Source organism: Microcebus murinus, chromosome 2 (assembly GCF_040939455.1).
Source record: "Microcebus murinus isolate Inina chromosome 2, M.murinus_Inina_mat1.0, whole genome shotgun sequence".
Taxonomy (NCBI): Eukaryota; Metazoa; Chordata; class Mammalia; order Primates; family Cheirogaleidae; genus Microcebus; species Microcebus murinus.
This window is the reverse complement of record NC_134105.1, coordinates 95,832,531-95,856,392: the sequence shown is the minus strand read 5'-3', so window position 1 is coordinate 95,856,392 and position 23,862 is coordinate 95,832,531. Positions and strand designations below refer to the sequence as shown.

General features: G+C 36.9%; 1 protein-coding gene across 2 annotated transcripts in view; it reads left to right on the top strand.

The window, feature by feature from the left end:
• Positions 1 to 23,862, top strand: part of SPAG17 (sperm associated antigen 17) — a 226,566-nt gene that overhangs the window by 147,959 nt on the left and 54,745 nt on the right. For both annotated transcript variants that reach the window (XM_076000014.1, XM_012761835.3), the window contains 6 exons: positions 3,383 to 3,558; positions 6,281 to 6,398; positions 9,359 to 9,537; positions 11,351 to 11,507; positions 17,968 to 18,185; positions 23,383 to 23,527. In XM_076000014.1, the coding sequence (XP_075856129.1) occupies positions 3,383 to 3,558; positions 6,281 to 6,398; positions 9,359 to 9,537; positions 11,351 to 11,507; positions 17,968 to 18,185; positions 23,383 to 23,527 (993 nt within the window). The remainder of the gene's footprint in view (positions 1 to 3,382; positions 3,559 to 6,280; positions 6,399 to 9,358; positions 9,538 to 11,350; positions 11,508 to 17,967; positions 18,186 to 23,382; positions 23,528 to 23,862) is intronic.

Sequence of the window (23,862 nt, the reverse complement as noted above, 5' to 3'; positions counted from 1 at the left end):
TAATCCTAGCTCTCTGGGAGGCCGAGGCGGGCGGATTGCTCGAGGTCAGGAGTTCGAAACCAGCCTGAGCAAGAGTGAGACCCCGTCTCCACTATAAATAGAAAGAAATTAATTGACCAACTAATATATATAAAAAATTAGCCGGGCATGGTGGCGAATGCCTGTAGTCCCAGCTACTTGGGAGGCTGAGGCAGGAGGATTGCTTGAGCCAGGAGTTTGAGGTTGCTGTGAGCTAGGCTGACGCCACGGCACTCACTCTAGCCTGGACAACAAAGCGAGACTCTGTCTCAAAAAAAAAAAATAAGTTGAAGGCATAAGTCTTTGTAAAAATATATGTATATTGAAAATTACTTAAGGATGCATATAGTATTGATATTTAAGAAACGTATCTGCTAATGGCTAAATAAATTTCTATTCCAGCTCTTCCCCTTTAACTGAGTATACACAGCTAAGCATAGTTTAGTATCCTTTTGGACCAAAAAAATGGATAATATGGATGCTATTAAATCAACAAAAACATAAAGAAGCCAAACCAAATCTTTGAATACTGTTTCATATCTTCTTGCTCATGGGAATATTTCCTTCCTGTTTCCTACTGCCATTCAGATGGCCTACTGAATATACCTAGAATTCAAGAAACTTAATCAAGCCCCAAGCTCAATTTTACATGATTCTTTACCCAAATTCTGCGTGACAACCAACCTGATCTATTTTCCCGTATGGCATTATGCCTTCCTACCTATTCTTTCTGTGCATTTTAGTCCCTTGAACGAACTATGCTTTCTCTTATGTCTGCCCCTTTGTTCATGCCTTGCCACTGCTCAGAACACTTTCTTCTGCCACACAGGCCACCACTTTCAACAATTAAACTTCCTCCCATCCTTCAGGCCCTAGCTTAGAGGTTAATTGTTCTAAGAAATGCTTCCCAGAGCAAGTGTCAGTAGCATGTGAACAAGGTCTTTGGAGGTGAGTGTGATGCGGAAAATGTCGGTTGCCAAGACTCAGCCGCTTGCCGACTGCGCGTGGCTCTGCATCACTCCGGCGCTGAGTGGGGCCGGTTGGAGGGCACGCTGCTGGGCCCAGCGGTAGAGTCAGTCAGACTGCCGCTAGGGCCCCGAGTGCTAGAATGCCCCCAGGCCCACGTGCCCCCGCCTGCTTCTGGGCCCTGCCATGCTGAGGTCTGCTGTCCAGGCCTCAGCTCAGTTGCCTGGCAGCCACCTGTTTTCTGCCGGGCTGCTTGTGTGATCCTGATTGGGTAATTTTTGAATCCCACTGTTGTTGATTGCATGTTAAAGCTTGTTGCTGTTTGGATGTTAAAGCTTGATGTTGATTGGATGTTAAAGCTTGTAGTTGAATTGGACGCTTTTTGAGCCCTACCAAGGGTATAAAAGCAGAAGGAGAACAAGGAAGGGGGGAGGTCAGCAAATCAGAAGACTCAAGGAGAGCTGTAACACTTTTTGGGTTGAGCCTGCTGTGGAAAGACTGTTCTCCGACTCTTTGGTTCTTTCCCCGGTCAAGAGCTGTAACACTAGCTGTACACCTTGCCCCGACAAGTAGAAATGGCCTAGGCAAAAAATTGAAGGAAGGGAATTCTAGATAGTAAGAATAGTGTGTGTAAAAGCTTAGTCATGTAAGAGCAAGGAATGGCTTTCCCATTTATGGAAAGGTGAACTGCTCAGTATAGCCACAGTAGACTTTACTGTGGCATTTTGCCATAGATGTCCTTCTTCTTGTTTCCGGTGGCATTCTGTACTTCCTCCATCACAGACTGAACACACAGCATTGTACCTGAGGGCTTCCTAATCTAAACTACCCACTAAATTAGGTGAGGATGTGATTGTGAAGAGTGTACACACCCTACAATGGGCAGTGAGTGGCAGGATTCTTTACATAAGGGAAGTGACATGATCACATCTTAATTTAGGTACATAATTTTAGTGATAGTTTGGAAAGTTCATGGAAGTGGTGGTGTTAGAGGTGTCATGATATCAGTTAAGAAACTGCTGCAGAAGATACAGCAAGCAATAATGGGACACTGAATTTAGGTAATGGGAATAGATAGGACAGGCATGATTTGGGAGAAAGTTCCAAAGGCTTGGTAACTGGCTGGGTGTATAGAATGAGTCAAAAAGAGAAAATGGTCTCAATGTCTAACTTGGAAAACAGAGTGCATGACTGGTCATGGCATTAACTGAGATTGAGAATATAAGAGGGTCAACCTGCTTGGGAAAGGAAAGACTAAATTGAGTTAGAAATGTCTCTAGTACCACAACCAGGAGATGCCTAAAAGCAGTTAAAAATATTAATCTGGAATTGAGAAGGAAAGTCATGCCTTGAGATGTAAATTTTGGAGTCAGTAGCATGTAGATGACAATTGGAACCCAGTACTAAATAAGATCATCCAGATCTAATATGTGTGTGTGTGTGTGTGTGTGTGTGTGTGTGTGTGTGTATAAAATAAAGGTGCTCAGCCCTGTCTGTGCATCACAATCATATGTAGTATTTCACTAATGTTAATGGCTGGTCCTCGTTTCCAGTGAGTGATTCAGATGGGGCCTGAGCATTTTTTTTTTAATTCCATGAGTAATTATATGGACACTCAGGGTTGAGAACATAATAAATCCTGGGACCTAAAAATGTTTAAATGATTGACAAGAGAGGAAGAGCCAGTAAATGAGATTGAAGAAAAAATTGACCAGAGAGGTAAGAGATTCAGGTCATGGTTTTCTAGAATGCAGAGGAAAATAAAATTCAAGACATAAGGGATTCTCTAGAGCTCCCCACATTATCCTCCTCACATCAGCTCTCCTTTTAGAATTCTGACAATCCTTTGAAACACAGAAGAAAATTGATCTTCTATTTTAAAAACCTCCTTTTATCACCTTAGCCAGAAATAATCTATTTCTTTTCTGGATTTTTTTATTTTTACCATTTACTATTCTTATTTAATGTCCTTATAATGAGTTATTTGAGTGCAGATCTTATTTAGACTGTTTTGACTCAATACAAACTTTTACATATATTTTCATTATTTTCCACTGCTCAAAACATTTTACATATAAGAGCTTCTCAAATATTCTCAAATAAATGAAGAGATGATTATTTCCCAATCATTAAGGAGTTTACAATGTAGATGGAAGCCAGAAACATGTGAAATGACTCATAAAGCACAAGAAAGTATTAAGTACCTCAAATTTCTAACTACAATCCTGATTTTCTAACCAACTACATTATCCTTAAAATCTATCCAACTGATAATATTTAGCAAGGTAAAAAACTGCTGTCAACTTGTATAAATTTTGGAGATGTAAGTATTATTTAATAAGCATATTAAATATAGTGAATGTTGAATTTACTTAGTTTTCCCCTTTTCTGTTTATAGAAGATAAAGATCCTTATTTAGAAACAATGTTGAATATCCCATCAGCACTCACTCCAACAGTGGTTCCTGTTATAGTGAATGTTCCACAAGGCAAACCTAAAGGGAAAACAAAAGGCAAAGAAAAACCCAAAGAATCCATTAAAGAAGAGGAGCAACCAAAAGAAGAAGAGAAAAAGGTAAACAGAACTTATGGTAGATTCCCAAATTCTGTTTCTGCCTCAATGTTAATGTTTTTCTAAACCATTGCTTATGTCAATAATGTTATTATAGTGGGTACATTTTATTGTGCAGATGCATTAACATTCCTTGTTGTTTCAACTCGAATGGACAAGAAGGATTTGCACACAAAAATTGGATTCCCACTCCAGGAGACATGTTGTCATACACAAATTGTCTCAGGTCATTCACTTTCAGCTCAGAAAAACTGGGTTCAACCTTTTTCCCACCCTGCTGCTTAGATTTTCTTTGCTTTTGGTTAGTCAAATTCCTACCATTCCTCATTTCTAATCCTTCATTTAGCTCCAATAAGATAAACAACAATTGGAAGATAAAGATCTGTGACTAAACAATGGAAACAGTTCCACTTGGTGGGTATTGAATCCCGAAAGAGTAAGAATCGAGAAAGAGTAAGACAGCCCACACTTCCAGTCAAAGAGTAGTCTACCTGTTTCCCCAACCTTTCATCATAGGCAATGTCACACACTCACACACACACACACACACACGCACATGTGCTTTGACTCTAAACATCTTCCTAATAGAACACAGATCAAAATAGGGTTCTATTGGATTGATTCTTTATATCAGGGTTAAAAAAAAAAGACAAAACAGGGCTCTAAAAGAGGAGCAACAAGGAAATTACTGGCAAATCTTGACTCTTGTTATTTACTACTAAAACTACGATGTACAGATACTAACTTGTTAGAAGAAAAAATATGTTAAAAAGTGCTCAAGAAAGAGGCCAGGCACAGTGGCTGACGCCTGTAATCCTAGCACTCTGGGAGGCCGAGGCGGGTGGATTGCTCGAGGTAAGGAGTTTGAAACCAGCCTGAGCAAGAGTGAAACCCCCGTCTCTACAATAAATTAAAAAAAAATTAATTGGCCAACTAATATATATATAGAAAAAATTAGCCGGGCATGGTGGCGCATGCCTGTAGTCCCAGCTACTCGGGAGGCTGAGGCAGTAGGTTGAGTAGCTTGAGCCCAGGAGTTTGAGGTTGCCGTGAGCTAGGCTGAACGCCATGGCACACACTCTAGCCTGGGCAACAGAGTGACACTCTGTCTCAAACAACAACAACAAAAAAAAGTGCTCAAGAACCTGGATTTCAGACTCTGGCCCTTTAAAAGTTATGGGGTTTAAATGTTACTTTGCCTCCGTACCTTATTTACATAGTTATACTAGATGAGCTATCACATGCCAGGCCACTTTTGTTAAGTGAAAATGTTCAGAATGACTCCAGGTAATTCATTTAAAATCAATTCGGCCAAAATCAACTTGATAGCAAACTAATCATCGGTTCCTCCAACATTTTTTAAAATTGATGATAATGGAAGAATGAGGGATGATTACTGATTTTGTATGTAATGCTAGATTCAACCTAGCTGATTTGCAAATTTGAGCATTTATGTTCATTTTACAGAATTTAATAAGCTTTTAATTCATTTAATTCATTTTTAGCTAAATATTCAAATTTTTTCCTCTGTTAGTGACAAACAAAATGTAGAACAACCTAAATGATCAATAGTAGAAGACCAGCTAGAATAAACTAAAGATCCAGCACTGGAATATCAATTGGAATGATTTTGGTGGCTAATGAAAGAGAACCAATTGGAAAAACTGAAATGATTATTAGTTAGAATTATTTGAAAGTTACCAAATAACTTCTGTTCTTGAGCACATATAACCAAACAAGGAATTCAGGCATAGCTGACATAAAATTAATTAGGATTTTAAAGTAGACACATCCAAATCCTCATTAATTTATAAATTAACTTATAACTTTTGGTTGTCTTTTGTTTTCTTTTATTGCTTTTACTTGCTATGAAAACAATGCATGCTCATTATAGAAAAATAAGGACAAATATCCTAAAGCATAATATCTCTAGCACGCAAACTGTAAGAATTATACCAAAAAAGTCAGTGGGGAAGTTGGTCTCTCACATACTCTGCCTGTCTTAGTCTGTTTGGTCTGCTATAACAAAATACCATAGACTGGGTGATTTACAAACAGTAGAAATTTTATTGCTCACAGTTCTAGGGGCAGTGAAGTCGAGGATCAAGCTAACAGCAGATTCAGTGTCTGGTGAGAGCCTGTTCCTCATATACATGGTTCCTTCCATGCGTCCTCAATGGCCAAAGGAGCAAAGGCTTTCCTTGCAAATTCTTCCATAACAGCACTAATCCCATTCATGAGGACAGAGTCCTCATGACTTACCTATTTCCCTAAAGACCCACCTCCTAATATTATCACATTGGGTATTAGGCTCCAACATATGAATTTTGCAGGAAACATCAACATTCAGACCATAGCACTATCCTTAACACCTACACAACCAAACTGAGACATTTTTCAAGATCTACTTCAAGCCCCAATTCCTCTACCACTCCTTTCCCAATTTTTCCTATTAGCTTTGATATCTCCCTTTTTTAAGAAAAGATATGCCAACTATTTGGTACTATCATTTGGTGGTCTCACCCATCTATGTGCCATTCTACTAGTCGAATATAAACTGCACAAAGGCAGAAACTCATGCATCCTTGCAGGCTCTATTGCAAGGTCCTCCTAGCTCTGCACAAGTCACATCCCTAAGCACTCAGCAAGTCTTTGTTTACTCAAAATAAGTAATAGCTCATTTAGAAAATGATAAGTAATTATTCACATGCTAAATTATTTACAGGAAGAAGTAGAACCAGAGCCTGATTTACAAGAGGATGTTTATCTTCCCACCTTCCAAAGCCTAAATGTGTCTTGCCCCAGTGGGCTTCTATTGACTTTCATTGGGCAAGAGCCTACAGGTGAGTGCTAGCTGGGGTGGAATGCGGGAACAGAGGGCAAAAATTCATATTCAAAACAGCTAAATCACCATTGAAAATTCTGTATTTTCTTCCCAGTTAAACATACTTCTTGTTGATAATGACCGATAGGCTATTTTCAAATTTTGAGCACTTACTATGGCCAAATACTTAACATACTTGACAAAATGCAAATATTATGAGCTGGTTACTAAGAACTCCATTTTACATAATGAAGAAATTGAGGCTTCGGGTGGTTTAGTAATTTACCCAGAGTTACTCAACTTCCAAGTGGCAGAACTGAAATGCTGTTCTCAGTCCAGTTATGGTAAAGCCAATGCTCTTCACAACTCTTGTGTGGCCCTGCATTCCTGCCTCTACAGAGAGCCACTGGTACAGTACTTGGCTGCTCTGAAGAAAACGAAGGACAGTGAGCACAAAGTAGGTAGAGATAACTGCTTGGGGGTGATGATGGGAGCTTGCTTGGTGGATACAATATGTGTTGCTTCAGTGATGTGTGTACCAAAGGCCTTGACTTAACCATAGTGTAATATATGAATGTAACAAAATTGTACTCATACCCCCGGAATATGTGCAAATAAAACATAGATGGAAAAAATGGAATCAAATAAATGAATAAAACAAATGGATTAAGAAATCAAGTCTTCATTTCCATGTATCATTATATAACCTTATAGACTATTATCTCTGCTGGTTCTATACATGGCCCCTTACCTATTCAGCTGAATAATAAGTACAAGTAGGTCCTCTTTAATTAATCTGATGGGGCATCTACATTGGTGATCGAATTTGAATACCATTTAAATGGAGACCCACTGTTGTAGTAGAAGTAGGAGATGCAGCAAGGGAAGCACTGAACTAGGACTTCAGTTCTAAAGCTAGCCCTGGCACTAACTACCAATATAGCCCAGGCATCCTCAAACTATAGCCCACAGGCCACATGCCAGCCACCTAGGACATTTATCCGGCCCGCTGGGTGTTTTTGCCGCCGCTGCCTGTACTGCTTAGCAACCAACTTGTCCCGGGCCCACAGTGAGCACTCTCCAACGGTCTTAGGGACAGTGAACTGGCCCCCTGTTTAAAAAGCTTGAGGACCCCTGAATAGCCCTTTTAAGTTACTATCTCTGGACCATGTCTCCTCATCTGATAAATGTTAGATTATATCAGTGGATTTTTATTTTTTTCACAACCTAATATCCTCTTTAGTACACCACATCTGAAAGTGTATCTATCAAAGAAAAAGACTATGCCTCTTAAAAATAAATCGATATTTTAGTTACTTGCCAGCCAAAAAAAAAAAATAGAAACTAAATGTTACAGTTAATCTACTTGTCCTAATTTTGGTCTTCATTAGGCTTTCTGAATTATTAAGAATAGAACCTGGGGCCCCTATTCTATTCCTGAGGATCCCTAGTGGTTCAGGTTTTCTGTGATGGGACACACTTTGCTAGATGTTAAGTGTCCTCCCAAGTCTAAGATGCTATGAGTGCTCTGAGAGAGATGTTGTTTTAGGTTCAAGGTTGTATTTCTTTGTTTGCCTTTTGCTTGATCCTGTTATCAAACCCCGGCTCAATACCTCTTTCACCCTTGCCTTTTCTATTAGTTTGATTGTTTACCCTGATATTTTCCTCCTTCTGTCAAGGTAGACAATGTAGTTACTAACAACTTTGCCTGTAATGCATCATATGTTTAAAATCTTCTATATATTATAAATATCTTAATTCAAGTCTGAATGTAATTACAACATAAATACCAAAGTAACAATATATTCACAGGGTCAGTCTTAAACATAGGGAGAGAAGGTTACCATGGCATGAGAAGAAAGAGCCCAGACTTGAGTCCTTTCCTGGGTGACTTTGGAATTAATTGGGAAAATGCTTTTTAACCTAAAGCATATTATTCAAATGTTAGTGGTTGTTTTGGGGGGGTCTTTTGTCTGTGTGTGTGTTTGTGTGTGTGTGTGTGTTTGGTTGTGGTAGTAGTGGTTGTTTTTACAGCATAAGAAAATGATTCAAATACCAGCTCTGCCACTTGCTGACCATGTGACGTTAGACAAAGTATAACCTTTTCAAGCCTCCATCTGAAAACTCTGGAAAATGAAAGTGTCTACTTTAAAAAGTTGTTGAGGTGGACTACATAAGATACATACATAAAGCATTTAGCAATAGAAATATCTCAATAAATGTTTATTATTTTATCATTGTTATTACTTCTGTGATTTAAGGGGTATCATGAAGGATCCTCATTACAAAATATTTTCCTACCAACCTGATACGTTTCTTAAAATGCCATCGTTACATGTTAATTCCTTTGTTTTAAGGCTTTTTGACCCAAAAAAACCATGTTATAAATTAAGAGGAAATTTTTCAATTAGCAAAAATTGAGTAGGTACTGTGGTGCCAGAATTTCTCCACAACAGTGCTTTCTTTCTAAAGGAGTTTATTAGGTGCTTTTCTCCTTGATTGCTAGCTAACAGCAAAACACTGAGAAAGATCTGGATTTGGTTGAAGGGATTATGCTAACTAGGGCAGGTTTGAATAAGTGACTTCCCCCAGTGCTCTGGGCAGCATTGTGTATCCAGGGGTGAGAGTATACTCAAAGAAGTGGGGGAAGAGAGGGGTGCAAGGGAGGGGCAAATACCCAAGGCAGCAAAACTCCGCTTCCTTCATAATTTTGCCCTGAGATATCCTGGACTTCCTTAGAGACAATCAATTACACATGGAGAAGCTACCTGCTGTGTTTGTGGATGACCTTGTTGACTACATTTGAATGTAACAAGATCAGCAAAGAACCAGTATTCTGGGCCATCTGTCATGACATGGAAACTGCCCAGTTATTCAGACATAGACAAAAGAAAGAAAATAATTAGGCAAGAAGATAAAATCCCAGCCCCACAGCATTTTCCACCTCACAGTAAAGCTTTATTCTTTTTATTTTTTAAGGTCAATCTGTAGCAGCTGAGGAACCCACCTGGGACATCGTGGTCCGTCAGAGCTACCCCCAGAAGGTGAAGCACTATGAGTTCTATAAAACGGTGATGACACCTGTGGAGCAGGAGGCTTCGAGAGTTATCACCAGTCAAGGCACCGTTGTCAAATATATGTTGGATGGATCCACACAGGTAAAAGACTATTTTAGATAATTTACTCTTTCCTACTGCCAAGTAAAAGACAACCAGGCTATGGGTAAGGAACAGTACTGTAGCAGGAAAGAGGAACAACTCACTTGAAAAAGGAATGATAAACGAAGAATAGTATGACTTAAAATGACAAATGAATAGTATAGTTAGAGAAAAAACACTATGGAAAACAGTATTCACATAAGCTTGTCATTTCTATGCATGATCTAAGATTACAGAGTGAACACAGTGTTTTCCTCCTCTCCGTCTCCATCTCAAGATCAATACCTTGATCTTGTCTCAAGGTATTTTAAAATATAGAAAAAATAGTTAAATAATAAATTCATAATAGTACTGGAAGATAACAAATATATTATCAATAATACATGATAAGATTTGGAGAATTCCTAAAAAATGCAAGTCAGATGGGGGGATCAGACTGATGGAAAAAAAGAGCAAGGTTTAAAACATATACAAGAGAAAAACCTGCAGCAAACTAAAAATCAAAGTGGAAGTTCTAACACAGACATTTTACATAGAAGCTCTGGGCTCAGAAATTCAGAATGATAGTAATTCCCTAGGTAACTATTCCCTGGGAATGGGAATCAGAAACCATAAAAAAACCAGAAACCATATGGCCCTGGTCCATCCCTCCCAATGATTGCAGAAGAGGAGCTCCCATAACCAGACACAGCACCACCAACTAAAAAGGGATTCTTAATGAAAAATAGGACCATGTGCCTAAGAATCATCAACTTTGGAGAGAAGCCAATCCCATGAAAGTAAAGAACACAATTCAATATATTAGAGAAATCACACCCCAAAATAAAAATAGGTACCTAAAAATTTTTAAAAGTTAGTAACAGTAATATAAGTAGAGACTTGAAAGGTTAATGGTCCATAAAATAAACTTTTTTAAAAGTTTCTAAAGAAAAAATATCAAGAGTTCTCAGAAACTAAAAATAATTGTGAAAAATAAAGGAGTGGGAGAGGATGGATTATGAGTGAAAGAAAAATTGAAACATGGAAAAGAGATCTATAGTATAGAATTTTCAGAAGAACATAGTAAGAATGAAAGGGAGAAATAATCAAAGACATAACATAAGAAATTTTCCCCGAGTTTAAAAAAAAACCTCAGACTAAACAGGACAACCAATCAGGACTAATATCAAGTATCTTTAAAATATCATCTCAGTATGTCTTCATGCAATTTTAGGACTGTATAGGTAAACAATCCCAAAAGCTTCCTGAAGGAAACCATTTACTTATAAAGGAATAAGAACCAGATGGACATTTGACTTCTCATTAGCAAGCTGATGGTGGTCCTTGTCATGTTGATTGGGAATGTATAAAGACTAATATCAGAGAGCTGTGTCTGTAGTACCTAGAGACCCTATACACATTAGGTGGATATTAATAGAAACTACACATTTCAACATATGATAAGATTTTAAATGTAATCATTAGAAAAATTGAAATAGAGTATATAATTTCCCAATTGCCTAGGGGAAGGGTAAAAATTGGGAAAAAATAAAATTCAAATCAATCTAAGAAAAGACAGGAAACAAGAAGAAACAAAGCAGAAGGTAAATAGAAAATATAAAATAATATTATTGTGCCGGTTATGAAGCTATTGTCTCTGAGCTCCAAATCTACCCTTCTATAATATGCTTTGTGATGCTAAGTCTAGAGGTCTGCAAACAGCATTTCTTCTTTGGTTTATTTTGAAGCTATTCCAGCTTGACACACAGTGCTTACTATTAACCAGCCTCCTCCTTGCTCCTGAGAATGCTGGAAACTTTTGTTTTTCCTTCAGATTCTCTTTGCAGATGGTGCTGTGAGCAGTAGTCCCGATTCAGGTCCTATTTATCCTCCTGAAATGCCAACAAGCCTTCATATTGGAGATTTGATGGACTCAATTACACAGCCAAAATCAGAAATAGCACCGTCTGAAATGGGCGGCACAAAGAAAGGTAACAATTGAAGCCTCTAGAATTATAATGGATTTAATAAAGTCTTCAGGTGCTTAATAAGTGTTCAATATCATTATGATTATGCCACTTATCTTTTCTATGAATATATTCAGATATATTCATATATATGTAAATGAATTTTCATTGCAGTTACCAAATTACATACTATTTCATAAATTGCTTTTTTTCTCTTAGTAACAGATAATGAACATTTTCCTATGTCATATATATTCCTACACATTAGCTATAGTATCTGGACTGCTGTTTTAGGGCTGGTTGAACAGATCGATGAAGTCAAGATTCTGAACAGGCATCTCTGTGATTCTCTTGATCTTTTCCTCATAGTTGCAAGAAGGTGTATCAGTTCCAGGCATGAGGTCCTCATACAGTAACTTCCAAAGCAGAAAGGAAAGAGGGCAAGTACAACAGCTTTCTCCAAGTGTCTCTTTTTATCAAGGAGGAAAATATTTCCAGATCCCTTATCTCCCAGCAAACCTCATATCTCACTGATTAGAACTCACTGGTGATTAAGGCTGGGAAAACAGTTATCTGACATTTTTTACCTCTTTCTCAGAAGAAAGGCACTACTATTAGGGGGAAAAAAAGGTGGATAACAGTTGGGTAAGCAATGAACAGTATGTGTCAAATCTAAATTACAAGATCACTGTCCTGAGAGGTATTTCTGATTTACACCCACTACCACTAGCAGCATAGTATGAAAATGTCTACTTCCTCATACCCTCACCAATGTTTTTTATCATTCTTTTAATCTTATTCAATTTGGTAGATAATTAATATATCTTATTATTATGTTAATTTACATTTCTTTGATTACTGGTGAATTTAAATGTTTAAAGATGTTTACTGGGTTTTCTTTCCTTTTGTGGACTTTCTATGCAAATCTTAGTTTACTATTGCACTGTTATTCTTATATTAATTTTCAAGAGACCTTCATATATAAGAGATGTGTATTTGTGTATCAGGAACCATCTGAATATTGTAAATATTAAATCAGCTAATCCTCTGTGAGGTACATATTTTAATAATCTCCAATTTACAGATTAAGAAATTGAGACACAGAGACGTTAAGTAACTTCCTTGAGGTCTCTCAGCTAGCAGGTAGTAGAGCTGGCATTTGAGCTTAGGCACCCTTGATCACTACCTCTCCTCCCTCACAAATTTTTCTCAATTTCTTATATGCCTTTAATGATCCAAAACTGAGATTTAATCATTTTTGTCAATTTCACACATCTTCTCACAGTACCTAGTAATTTCGTATAGAGGCCAACAGAATTCCCTTTTTGCTTACTCAAAATTTAATAAAACAGATTTTCCTTCAGGAGTAGCAGAGGTTCCTTGTTGGGGAATAGACATAGTATATAAGTACTCAATTTTTATGTATGCCTAAAATTCCTCTAAAAATTGTCTATTAATTTTTATAAAATGAGTGTATCATCTTGGAAGGAAGGGCTGTGAAGAAATCTGGGACACACCCTGCTAGAAGTTCTTTGAGAAGTGGCTACACAGAATAGGCTTATATCAAGTCCCTCAACAAAAGAGGGAACCTTTGAGCCAGGAAGTTGACAATTTTTAGAGGAATTTTAGGCATACATAAAAATTGAGTTCCCATATACTATGTCTATTCCCCATCCACAGTTTCCTGTATTATTAACATCTTCCTTTATTTTGGTACATTTGTTACAATTGAACCAATCATGATATATTATTATTAACTAAAGTCCATAGTTATACATATAATGTACAACTCTTGGTGTTATACATCCTATGGGTTTTAAAAAATGCATAATATCATGAATCTACAGTATCTTATGTATCATACAGAATAAGTTCACCACCCTAAAAATGCTTGTACTTTATCTATTCACCCTTCTCCTCTCCCTCATCCTGAACCACACATACCCTCCCCTCCCCAAACTCCTGGCACCCACTGACCTTTTCACTGTCTCTACAGTTCTGCCTTTCCCAGAATGTCATATAGTTAGAATCATACAGTGTATAGTGTTTTTAGACCAGTTTCTTTCACTTAGTAATATACATTTAAGATTCCTTCGTATCTTTCTATGGCTTAATAGCTCATTTCTTTTTATCACAAAATAATATTCCATTCCTGGAATGAAATTTCATAAAAAATATTTCATAAAAATTTTTTTTTAAACTTGTAGCACCATAAAGTAGCTCTTCTTACTGAGATTCAGCCATTTTTCTTGAATTGTTCCCTAGATTGTTGCAATTCTTTGGAGAATTTCCAAAATTCTGAGAGAGTTGATTCTGGTAATTTTTGTCAATGTTCTCACTGTTTTTATAGAGGAGTGGATTTTCTCTGGTTCTTACTTGCTGTTCCGGAAGTGCTTCTCCCATCTTACAATGAATATTTAGTATTTTTATTAATTTTCCATTTTAAATATTATCTAATTTCCGTTATAATTTTTCTTTGACCTTTGAGTTATTTAAACTTCTTCCTAGATTTCCAAACCTATGAAGTATTTCTAGTTTATGTTTATAATTGATTTTTAACTCATTGTTCAAAAATTTGTTGAAACATGATTTATAGCCTCATATATGATCAAGTTTTTTAAAAACCCCCGTACTTGAAAAGAGCACATATCTTGTCATTATTTGGTACAGTGTAGTCTTAAATTTATTCGATCAAACTTGTTAGTCTTGTTGTCCAGATCTCTATCAGAGTTCAGCAAACTTTTCTATAAAGGGCAACACAGTAAATATTTTAGACTCTACTGGGCCATATGGTCTCTACCAAACTACTCAACTATGCCATTGGAGTATTAAAGTAGCCAAGATCAATGCATAATTATGGCTAGCTTTATTGTATTTCAGTAAAACTTCATGTACACTAAAATTTGAATTTCATATAATTTTCACGTATCATAAAATATTCTTTTTATTTTTTTTAGCTTTTTAGAAATGTAAAAAGAATTATTACTTTGCAAACTGTACACAATAGATAGCAAGCCTTATTTGACATATAGGCCAAAATTTGCCAATCTGTATTCTATATCCTTACAGATTTGTTTAATTTATTGTATCAATTTACTCAGTAGAAGTATGTTTAAATTTCCTAAAAAGATACAATAGTCTCTTCAGTGCTGTTCCTTATAATTTAATCTTTATCTCTTTATTTGTGAAATAAATTTGTCTTTTATCAGATTTTTCTTCATTTATTTTGAGGATATGATTTTAGATACTTATAACTTTAGAATTATTATATCTTTATGGTAAATTTAACCTTTCAGTATTATGCAATGACTTTTTATTCTGGGAATTTTGTTTTTGCTCTAATGTCTATTTTGCTTTGTTATTATAGCTATACAATATATTGCTTAATACTTTACCAGCATAACTTTTTTACACACTTTTATTTCACTTTTAAACATGTTTAAATATGTTTCTTGTGAGCAGCATGTAGTGGATATTTTCAAAATTCTATTTGTAAATTTTTTATCTTTAGACATTTTAGTATTGTATTATATAAATGATATTTTTTGAAAATGTCTTTATATTGTCCTCATTTTTAAATACAATTTCACTGAGTATAGAATTCTAGATTGACAAGTATTTTGTCTCAGTATATTGACAATAATCTTCTATACTCTTTAGCAACAATGTTGCTGTTGAAAAGTTGGCTGTCAGTCTAATTGTTGTTGCTTTGAAGATACTCTAAGTACTTTTAAAATATTCTCTGTGATTTTTTAATTATAATTTACGTGTGATTTGACTGGGTATGGATTTCTTTTTATTTATCCAAATGTGAATACATTGGACTTCTTGAATCTGTAGATTACTATCTTTCATTGATTCTGGAAATTTCTCAATAATTACCTCTTCAAATATTGTTTCTGATCCACTTCTTTCTCCTCTTCTTCTGGAATTCCAATTAAACATGCATTAGAAATATTTTAAGCTCTCATTACTTATATTTCTTGACTCTCTGAGCTTCATTCTATACAATTACATTAGGTTTATCTTTCAGTTCTCTTTTAAACTGTGCTTTATCTCTTGTTAAATCTGCACTGTTATTTTTTTAATGTCATTATTTCATTTTTTACATCTAATACTTCTCTTTATTTTGTTTTCCAGTCTGCCTTCTCTTTACTCATATTTTTGGCCCCCTTTTACTTCTAGAATCATATTTAGCATTTCATATTCTGTGTCTGATAATTCCAATATCTAAAGTACTATGGATCTAATTATATTTTGTTTCTTCTGGTTCTCACTTGATTCAAATGCTTTGCTTAATTGTATCTTTGGTACTTTGTGACTAGGATCTGCTTATTATTTTTTCTTATTGCTTTGACTCTAAATTGTTTGGGCTGGTATAAAGATGTGTTTCTTTAGAAAGGATTTTAGTTTCAGAAAGGATTTTAGCAGATAGTGGGGAAATCAATAGTCTTGAATCACTTCAAATTATTAAAGGAATTTCTAGGGTTGCCACCCAAGTGGTGTGAATTTTTGTTTGAAACCTATTAATATATAAAGATCTGCTCTTGGCTATACAACCTCAAAGTATTTTTTTGTCCTCTCTGCTCAGCACTACGTTTGAACACAGGCAACTTTTCTGACAGTCCTGGGGTAGGGTAGAAAAAAGCATGAGTTTATCTCTGTTAATAATCCACACTTAGTCTAAGGGTATAGCTGTTTAGATCTCAGATTTTTAGAGAACTCTCCAGCCTGAGTAGGCTCTAGCTTTCATTTCTTCCTAAGTACCAGAATGCTGAGAAAACAAGTACTCAAAATCACCCAATTTGACAAAGACCACAGGGCAAGAGTCAAATTCAGTGTTTTACTTCTCTATGTTCCCACTTTAACTTAGTCCTTAGCTTGTATTGACCTTTCTTATACTTGCCAGCTTGTAGACACTTTCAAGAAGATTAAGATATCTTTTCTAGTAGCTTTAGTTATTTTCAGTGGAATTCTTGGTACCTAGTTTGTGATGTTGCTGAAAATGGAACTCCAACCATGCCTGTTTCTTTCCTCTTACCTATGGGCTGATCCTTGACCAGTTGTCTTTACTTTATTGATCCATACACTTGGTAATGGAAGACAGTAGTTGGTTAAGATCTCAGAATCTGCATGTTATCCTTTTTTCCTCTTATTATTTTACCTTCCATATCTATCTTCAGCCTTCTATATCCAAATTTATCTCCCAATCTACATCTGTACCAAAGTTATACTTGTTTATCTTTACTACTCTCTCTAATCTCTAGTACTTTAAAACTTCCTAACTGCTCTTCCTGTTTTCATTAATATTAATTTTGCATATTCTGACCCAAAGCATTTACTAATCCTCTGACCATATCACTAGCCCTCTTAAAACTCTGTAATTACTAAATATCACCTATAAGAAAAAAATCCAAGGTCATTAGCATACTGCAAGGGCCACTCAGTTGAATCACTGTCTACTTCTCTAGGCTCTTCTCTCAACCAAAATATGCTTTATGTTTATTCTCTGGTCACATTGGCCTGTTAGTAGTTGTCTGCACATACCATGCTATTCCCTACCCCATGGTATTTTTCATGTCCACTATGCTGGAATGCCCTTTCCATAGCTTACTTCTTTTGATTAAATAAATAAATAAGAGAAGGACAAGGCAGATCAAGAGGAGGAAAAGGAAAAATGTAGAAGAAAAGACAATTGCAAAAGTATTTGCTACCATTTTTAAAGATTATCTCTCCACCTATTCTGAAAGTGACACTGTTTTCACTCTCTGTCAATGTTCTGAATGTGTAAATAACTTATTTGTAAATCCAAATAAGTCTTATGACAATAGAAAGACTTAACTCGATGTATCTATCTTCTTTGGTTCTTCTCATTTGTTGAGTCTCCATTATTTAAGCTGAGATTCATGCCCTGAAATAATGTGTATTTCATGATCTGAATCTGGAGAAGTAAAATACTAGAGATTATGCCTAGCTGGCAAGATTCCATGGATCCAGGGTTGAAGAAAGATGTTTCCTATTATGACTGACAAAGTGAGGGAAATCAAAGGTTAAAAATCTAGTAGATGATAGAGTCCAATAAGTCCAAAGAAAATCTGAAGGCTTGACAGATATATGGGAGAAAATGTAGTGTTTAAAAAGCAGAGGGCAGAACCCAAAATCTGGGATCCAGGTAGATGTAATCAAGAATCAGAAGAGTGCAAAAATTGACCAGAACAGCTTTCGTGCTACAAACAATGAACTTTCTATGCTTGGGTATGTTAGGGGAAGGTGGTGGGAGTGCAGCCAAGATTCAATGTCAAAACTAAGATATTAATAACCTGATTTTTTCCCTATTGAGAAATAATTATAATTGATAAATACCCTTAGATTGTTGCTGCCACAGTGTCTGAGGTAGTTTACACTGTATCAAAACTTAATGAATGATAGATATAATTGATAGAATACTTATATTGTTGTGTTTGATTTTACTTGAACTTCACAGGAAAAGGTCACAAAAATCAATCATCAATGGCACATAAGAATGAAATCCATGAACATCCACCAGAGACAGTGCAAACAATGACTCCTGTGGAGGTTCACGTAGGCACCTGGTTTACAACTACACCTGAAGGAAATCGGATCGGCACCAAAGGATTAGCAAGAATTGCAAACTTGGCCCCGTTTTTATCCTTTCAGGCCACAGATCCTATCAATGGAACGGTATGGCAAACTATTATATACTGCAAAATTTTCTAAATCCTTAGAATTCTGAAGCAGGACATAGAAGAGTGCCTGGTGAATAATAAATTTTCAATAAATATTTGTTATGTAGTGGACAGGTGGATGGATAGATGGATCTACATTCCCAAATCTAAAAATATCATGTGGTATATTTGACAAACATGATATATCACGAATTACTAATTTTTTGTGAGGAGGGGAGACAATTTGTTCAGAATAAAATACTAATTTATGAAGTGAGAGGCAGGTCATGAATTTTCTATACCATTTTTAAGATATGTGTGAATAAGCATGTCATGAGTTTCCTTATATTAAATGTATTTATAAAATGTGGTATATGTATACCATGGAGTACTACTCAGCTTTAAGAAACAATGGTGATATAGCACCTCTTGTATATTCCTGGATAAAGCTGGAACCCATTCTACTAAGCGAAGTGTCTCAAGAATGGAAAAACCAGCATCACATGTACTCACCAGCAAATTGGTATTAACAGATCAATACCTAAGTGGACATATGGGAGTAACATTTATCAGGTGTCGGGAGGGTGGGAGGGGGGAGAAGGGGATGGGTGTATACAACCACAACGAGTAAGATGTGCAATGTCTGGGGGATGGACATGTTTGAAGCTCTTACTCTAGGGGGAGGAGGGAATGGGCAATATAAGTAACCTTAACATTTGTACCCCCATAATACGCTAAAAAAATAAATAAATAAATAAATAAATGTATTTGTGTATATATCTTCTGGAAGCAAGAGGCTATTCCTACTTCTTTGTGTCCATCTGCAGTTAGTGATAGAAATTTGCTCATGATCCTTGATTTTAAAGAACTTATGGTATATTTAAGGAAATAAGACATGCTCATGTCAAGTAACTCAAGAATTCAACACCACAAAGCAACTATACAAAAGAATTTATTTGTGGCATAACAATAAGTGACAAATTAGTGGTATAGAAAATAATGGTTTTGTTTATGATATAAAATTGAAACTCCTGGGATGAACAATAGCACCTTCTATGTGCCAGGCTTTCTTTTATGGGTTTTATGTCCCATAATCACATTCAGTCCTTCCTCACACCAATACATCATCACACAGCTGAGGAAATGGAGCCTCAGCAAATTAAGTAACATGGCCAAGAGTACACACCCAGGGAGTGCCAAAGCCAGCGTTAGAACCAGTTTCTGGTGACTAAAAACTAGGCTTTTTCCATTCTTCAGCTATTCCTCTAAAATCTTTTGTGGAGCTTTTCAGCACCCTCTGCATCTAAACAAAATGAAGATTTTCCTAGGTGCCTTATCTCTGGCTTCTGGACTTTCTACCCTTGTTTACAGCCACATGCTGCTGGTCAGAAGCAAAATGCCTGCTTGTTAGTGAGATGAATTCTGTTATCGAACCAAACATCTTTTCCTTTCTTCTTCAGCCTACTTCTGAAAACAGTTAAATAGTCTCTTACTTTGTTTGCTAGTTGTTTTCTTGTTTTTGGGGGGTTTTTTTGGTAATATTCAAAGTACATATCATCTAAGAAAGGTTGGGTTTTTTTGTTTGTTTTGAGGGTTTTGTGTTTATTTTTTATTTGTTTGTTTTAGTTACTTCATATAACTCCTTTTAATTCTGCCTCTGAGGTAGAAAAATTGGCTTAATATGCAAATTTGATTAACATTTCTTAGTTAACTTTTAACTTTTCTTATTCTTGTTAAATTTAGAAGCATGAACCGCTATCGAAGAGCTTGGATTCAAGCATGAATTAAACACCAAAAGCCTAACTATAATAGCAGTAATAATATTTACTGAGCAGTAACTGTGTGCCAAGCCCTGTTCTCTGCACTCTCCACATACTAACTCATTCAATTCTCACAACAAACTATTGTTGTTTCCCTTTTATAGATGAGGCAACTAAGCTACAGAGAAATTAGTTAATTTGCCAAAGATCACACAGCAAATGGGATAGTCAGAATGTGGGCCCCAAGATTGCATTCCAGATCCCATATACTTAACAACTCTGCAGATAAGAGCCAAGAAACTGACATGATTATATGAAACAAAATTGAAAATGGATGTGTTTTTTTACAACCCCTGACATAAAGTATCACATTTTAAAAGAGTAAGCATTGCCCTTGTGGTGAGGCAGACCTAGGTTTGAGTCTCACCCACAGTCTTACTAGATGTATAATTCTGGACAAGTTTCTAATCTGAGTTTCCTTCTTCATAAACTGGAGATAATAGTCATTGCCTGAAATAGTTGGGAAGATTAATGCCAGATCAGCAACCATTAGCTATTTGGAAACATTCTTGTTACAGGGTTATTATCACCACTAAGAATAACAACTATTATCCCACCCCTATGGTGACCAGTAGTGTTATGAAATGTTTGAATAATTCTAAATAATAATATGTAAATATCTCTACTATATAAATAACTAGTATTAATAATTACTAACTTGATGACCAACAAAGTTTGAAATGCTTTATCACCTCATCTCATTTAATCCACAAACATTCCCAAGAATATACTAGAGTTGGCTCCATTTTGCACATGAGAAAACAATAGCACAAAATGCTCAAGTCCCCCTGCCATCAGTGTAGCCAGGATTTGAACTCAGGTACCTTAACTCCAGAGCTCACACTCTCAACCACCACATTATAGGACAGTATTTCTTATTTCACATTCCTGGTGGAAAGCAATGATAAAAACCTAAAATAATGATCAGCATGTGTTTCTCTCTTAAGTAGTGGTTTCTGCCTATCATAAAGAGGTAAGAAGGTGATCATCACATGCTTACAATAGCCCTAGACATTTGAGTCAAAACTCATTCTCACATCCATGCAGATTCTTCAGTCAAACATTGTGTTCCTTTTAGGTAGTATAGCTCAAGTTTAGAAAATTTCCAGCAATTAAAATATGCATTATATAATTTACAGCACTATAGCTGTGGGTTGGGCTTTCCAGAAGCAAACACTGGGGTGGAGTTTGGAGTGCAAGATCTTTATCAGGTGCACCATCTGTGAAAGGAAGGGTGAGCAAGCAGTCATGAATGGGCAGAGGAAGGAGCTGAACTGCGGTGCAAACATAGCAAAGCTGTGGTCAACTAGCGGGAAGCTCAGGAGCAAGTACACCTGTCCTTATTGTCCCAAGTCTGGTAGAATTGTTAAACTCTTCTAAATTTAGACACAGCTACTGGAGAAGGATGTGAGTCAGATGAAGCATCTCTCTACAGCTGAGGCTGATGCTGAAAGAGCTGAAAGCTGGCATCCGTTTGCTGACTGTGCACCCCAGAACTTAGAAGCAAGTCCTTTGTTGAAGGGGGATCTGGGCCATATACGTCCATGCCTGTCACATCTACACACAAACCCACATACACACTCCTGGGAGTTTAGAGCTTCGCTAGCGTCATAGTCCATTCAGGCTGCTATAACAAAGTGCCATAGACTGGGTAATTTGTAAACAACAGAAATGTATTTCTCAAAGTTCTCAAGGATGGAAATCCAAGATTAGGGTGCCAGTGTGGTCCTGTCTGGTCAGCACCCTCTTCTAGGTTGCAGACTGCCAAGTTCTCATTTTGTCCTCACATGGTGGAAAGAGAATGTGAGAGCTCTTTGGAGGTCTTCTATAAGGGCACTAATTCTGTTGATGACGGCTTCTCCCGTATGACCTAATCACCTCCCAAAGCCCCCATCTCCCAATTCTGTCACCATGAGGGTTAGGATTTCAACATAGACATTTTGGCAGACACAAACATTCAGTTCATAGCAGCTTGTCAGAGATTTAGCTACAGTATAAAATGGCCTGATTGTTCTTTCAGATTGAAGGACTTGCCAGGATTAGTTGAATTGTTTCCATGATTACTACTCTAGTCCTTATAATTAAAGCTCTTTGGTAGTGTTTTGCCCCCTTAGCATAAAGGCTGAAGTTCTTAATGTCTTAAAGTTCTCCCCAACTTGGTCACTAGCTTCCTAGCTAATCTCCTCCCATCCCCGCCCTCCCTGGGGTCCTTTGTCTAGCACATGCTTCACTCATGTGCACCATTGCAACTCTGCACCAACACATCAAGTGTGAGCTCAGTATCAACTCCTCAGACAGGAAGTCGGACAGGTCAGGACCCTTACTACAGACAACAGCAGCCCCATAAATGTCCCCCTCAGTAATTTCTTTAATGACTCTTCTTTTTATGGTCTATAACCTCTTAGAGAATAAGAATGAAACTTGCATTTTGTTCATCATTGTATCTCCAGTACCTATCACTGTACACAACACATAGTCAGCACTCCATAAATTTGTGTTCAACTGGATTGCATTGGAATAGCCCTGGAACATACTGGGCTGACAAAAGTGGCTACCTTTGTCTTTCTGTCTTGAGTGATACAGCTAATTTTCCTTCTTGGACCTTCTATCTATTTTTCACAATAATACCCTCCACCTGAACAGAAGAGATTATGGGTTAAAATTGATAATTAAACTAACAGACTACAGTAGTCTTTCATCTACCACTATATTTATTCAGCTTTAGGGAAGCATAGAAGACAGGAAATACAGCAAGATCAGGACACCATCCTTATCCAACTGAGTGATCCAGCAGCAACCCATGTACATAGCTTTGTGTACCCCTCAGCTTACATAGGCATGCGTGGCAACTGCAGACAGGAGCACATGCATGTGAGGATCAACTTGACACAGAGACACTGAGTCCTCTCTCCCCCACCAATTCTCAAGTACGGTTCTGATGACTGTAGACCTGAAACCTGCAGGCCATCTTGTAGCTCACCTCATCCAGAGTAGTCCTGCGGAGCAGGGGTTTCACAACAAGGCAGCCACAGCATGCCATATCTATCATTACTTTGCAGTTTCCAAGCAAACAGGGCCTATGGTTATTTTCTGGGTCAACCCAGTCCACATATTAACTCTTCATTTACAAATATGCCCTTACTTGTTGAGTGACCTTGTGCAAGTTTCTTAACTTCTCCAAGCCAAAATTTCCTCATCTGTAAAATGGGGGTACCACTACCTGACTCCCGGGATTGTTGTAAAGGTTAGATCAGGTGAGTGAGATAAAACTTTCACTTGTAAATAAATAACCAGGATTTTGATGATGCCATCTTTGTATTCAATGGGCATAAAAATGAGCACTTGGAATTAACCATCTGTCCAAATGATTATGCTCTGCCTTTACGTATTCAGGTTATGACAACTCGGGAAGACAAAGTGATCATTGTTGAAAAGAAAGATGGTACTCGGATAGTGGATCATGCTGATGGTACCAGAATTACAACCTTTTATCAAGTTTATGAAGATCATATTATTCCTCCAGATTATCAAGACATAAGTAAGTTTTATTTTTCAAGTACATGACAGTATTTTATAACTCTTAAGCAAATGGTAGATAGAATCTTCACTGATTGCTAAACACACACATAAGAAGAATTTTTAAGCTGGGTGTGGTGGCTCACATTTGTAATCCTAGCACTCCTTGGGAGGCCAAAGTGGGAGGATTTGCTTGAGCTCAAGAGTTCAAGACCAGCCTGAGCAAGAGCAAGATCCCATCTCTCATAAAAATGGAAAAAATTAGCCAGATGTGGTGGCACATGCCTGTAGTCCCAGCTACTTGGGAGGCTGAGGCAGAAAGATTACTTGAGCCCAGGAGTTTGAGGTTGCTGTGAG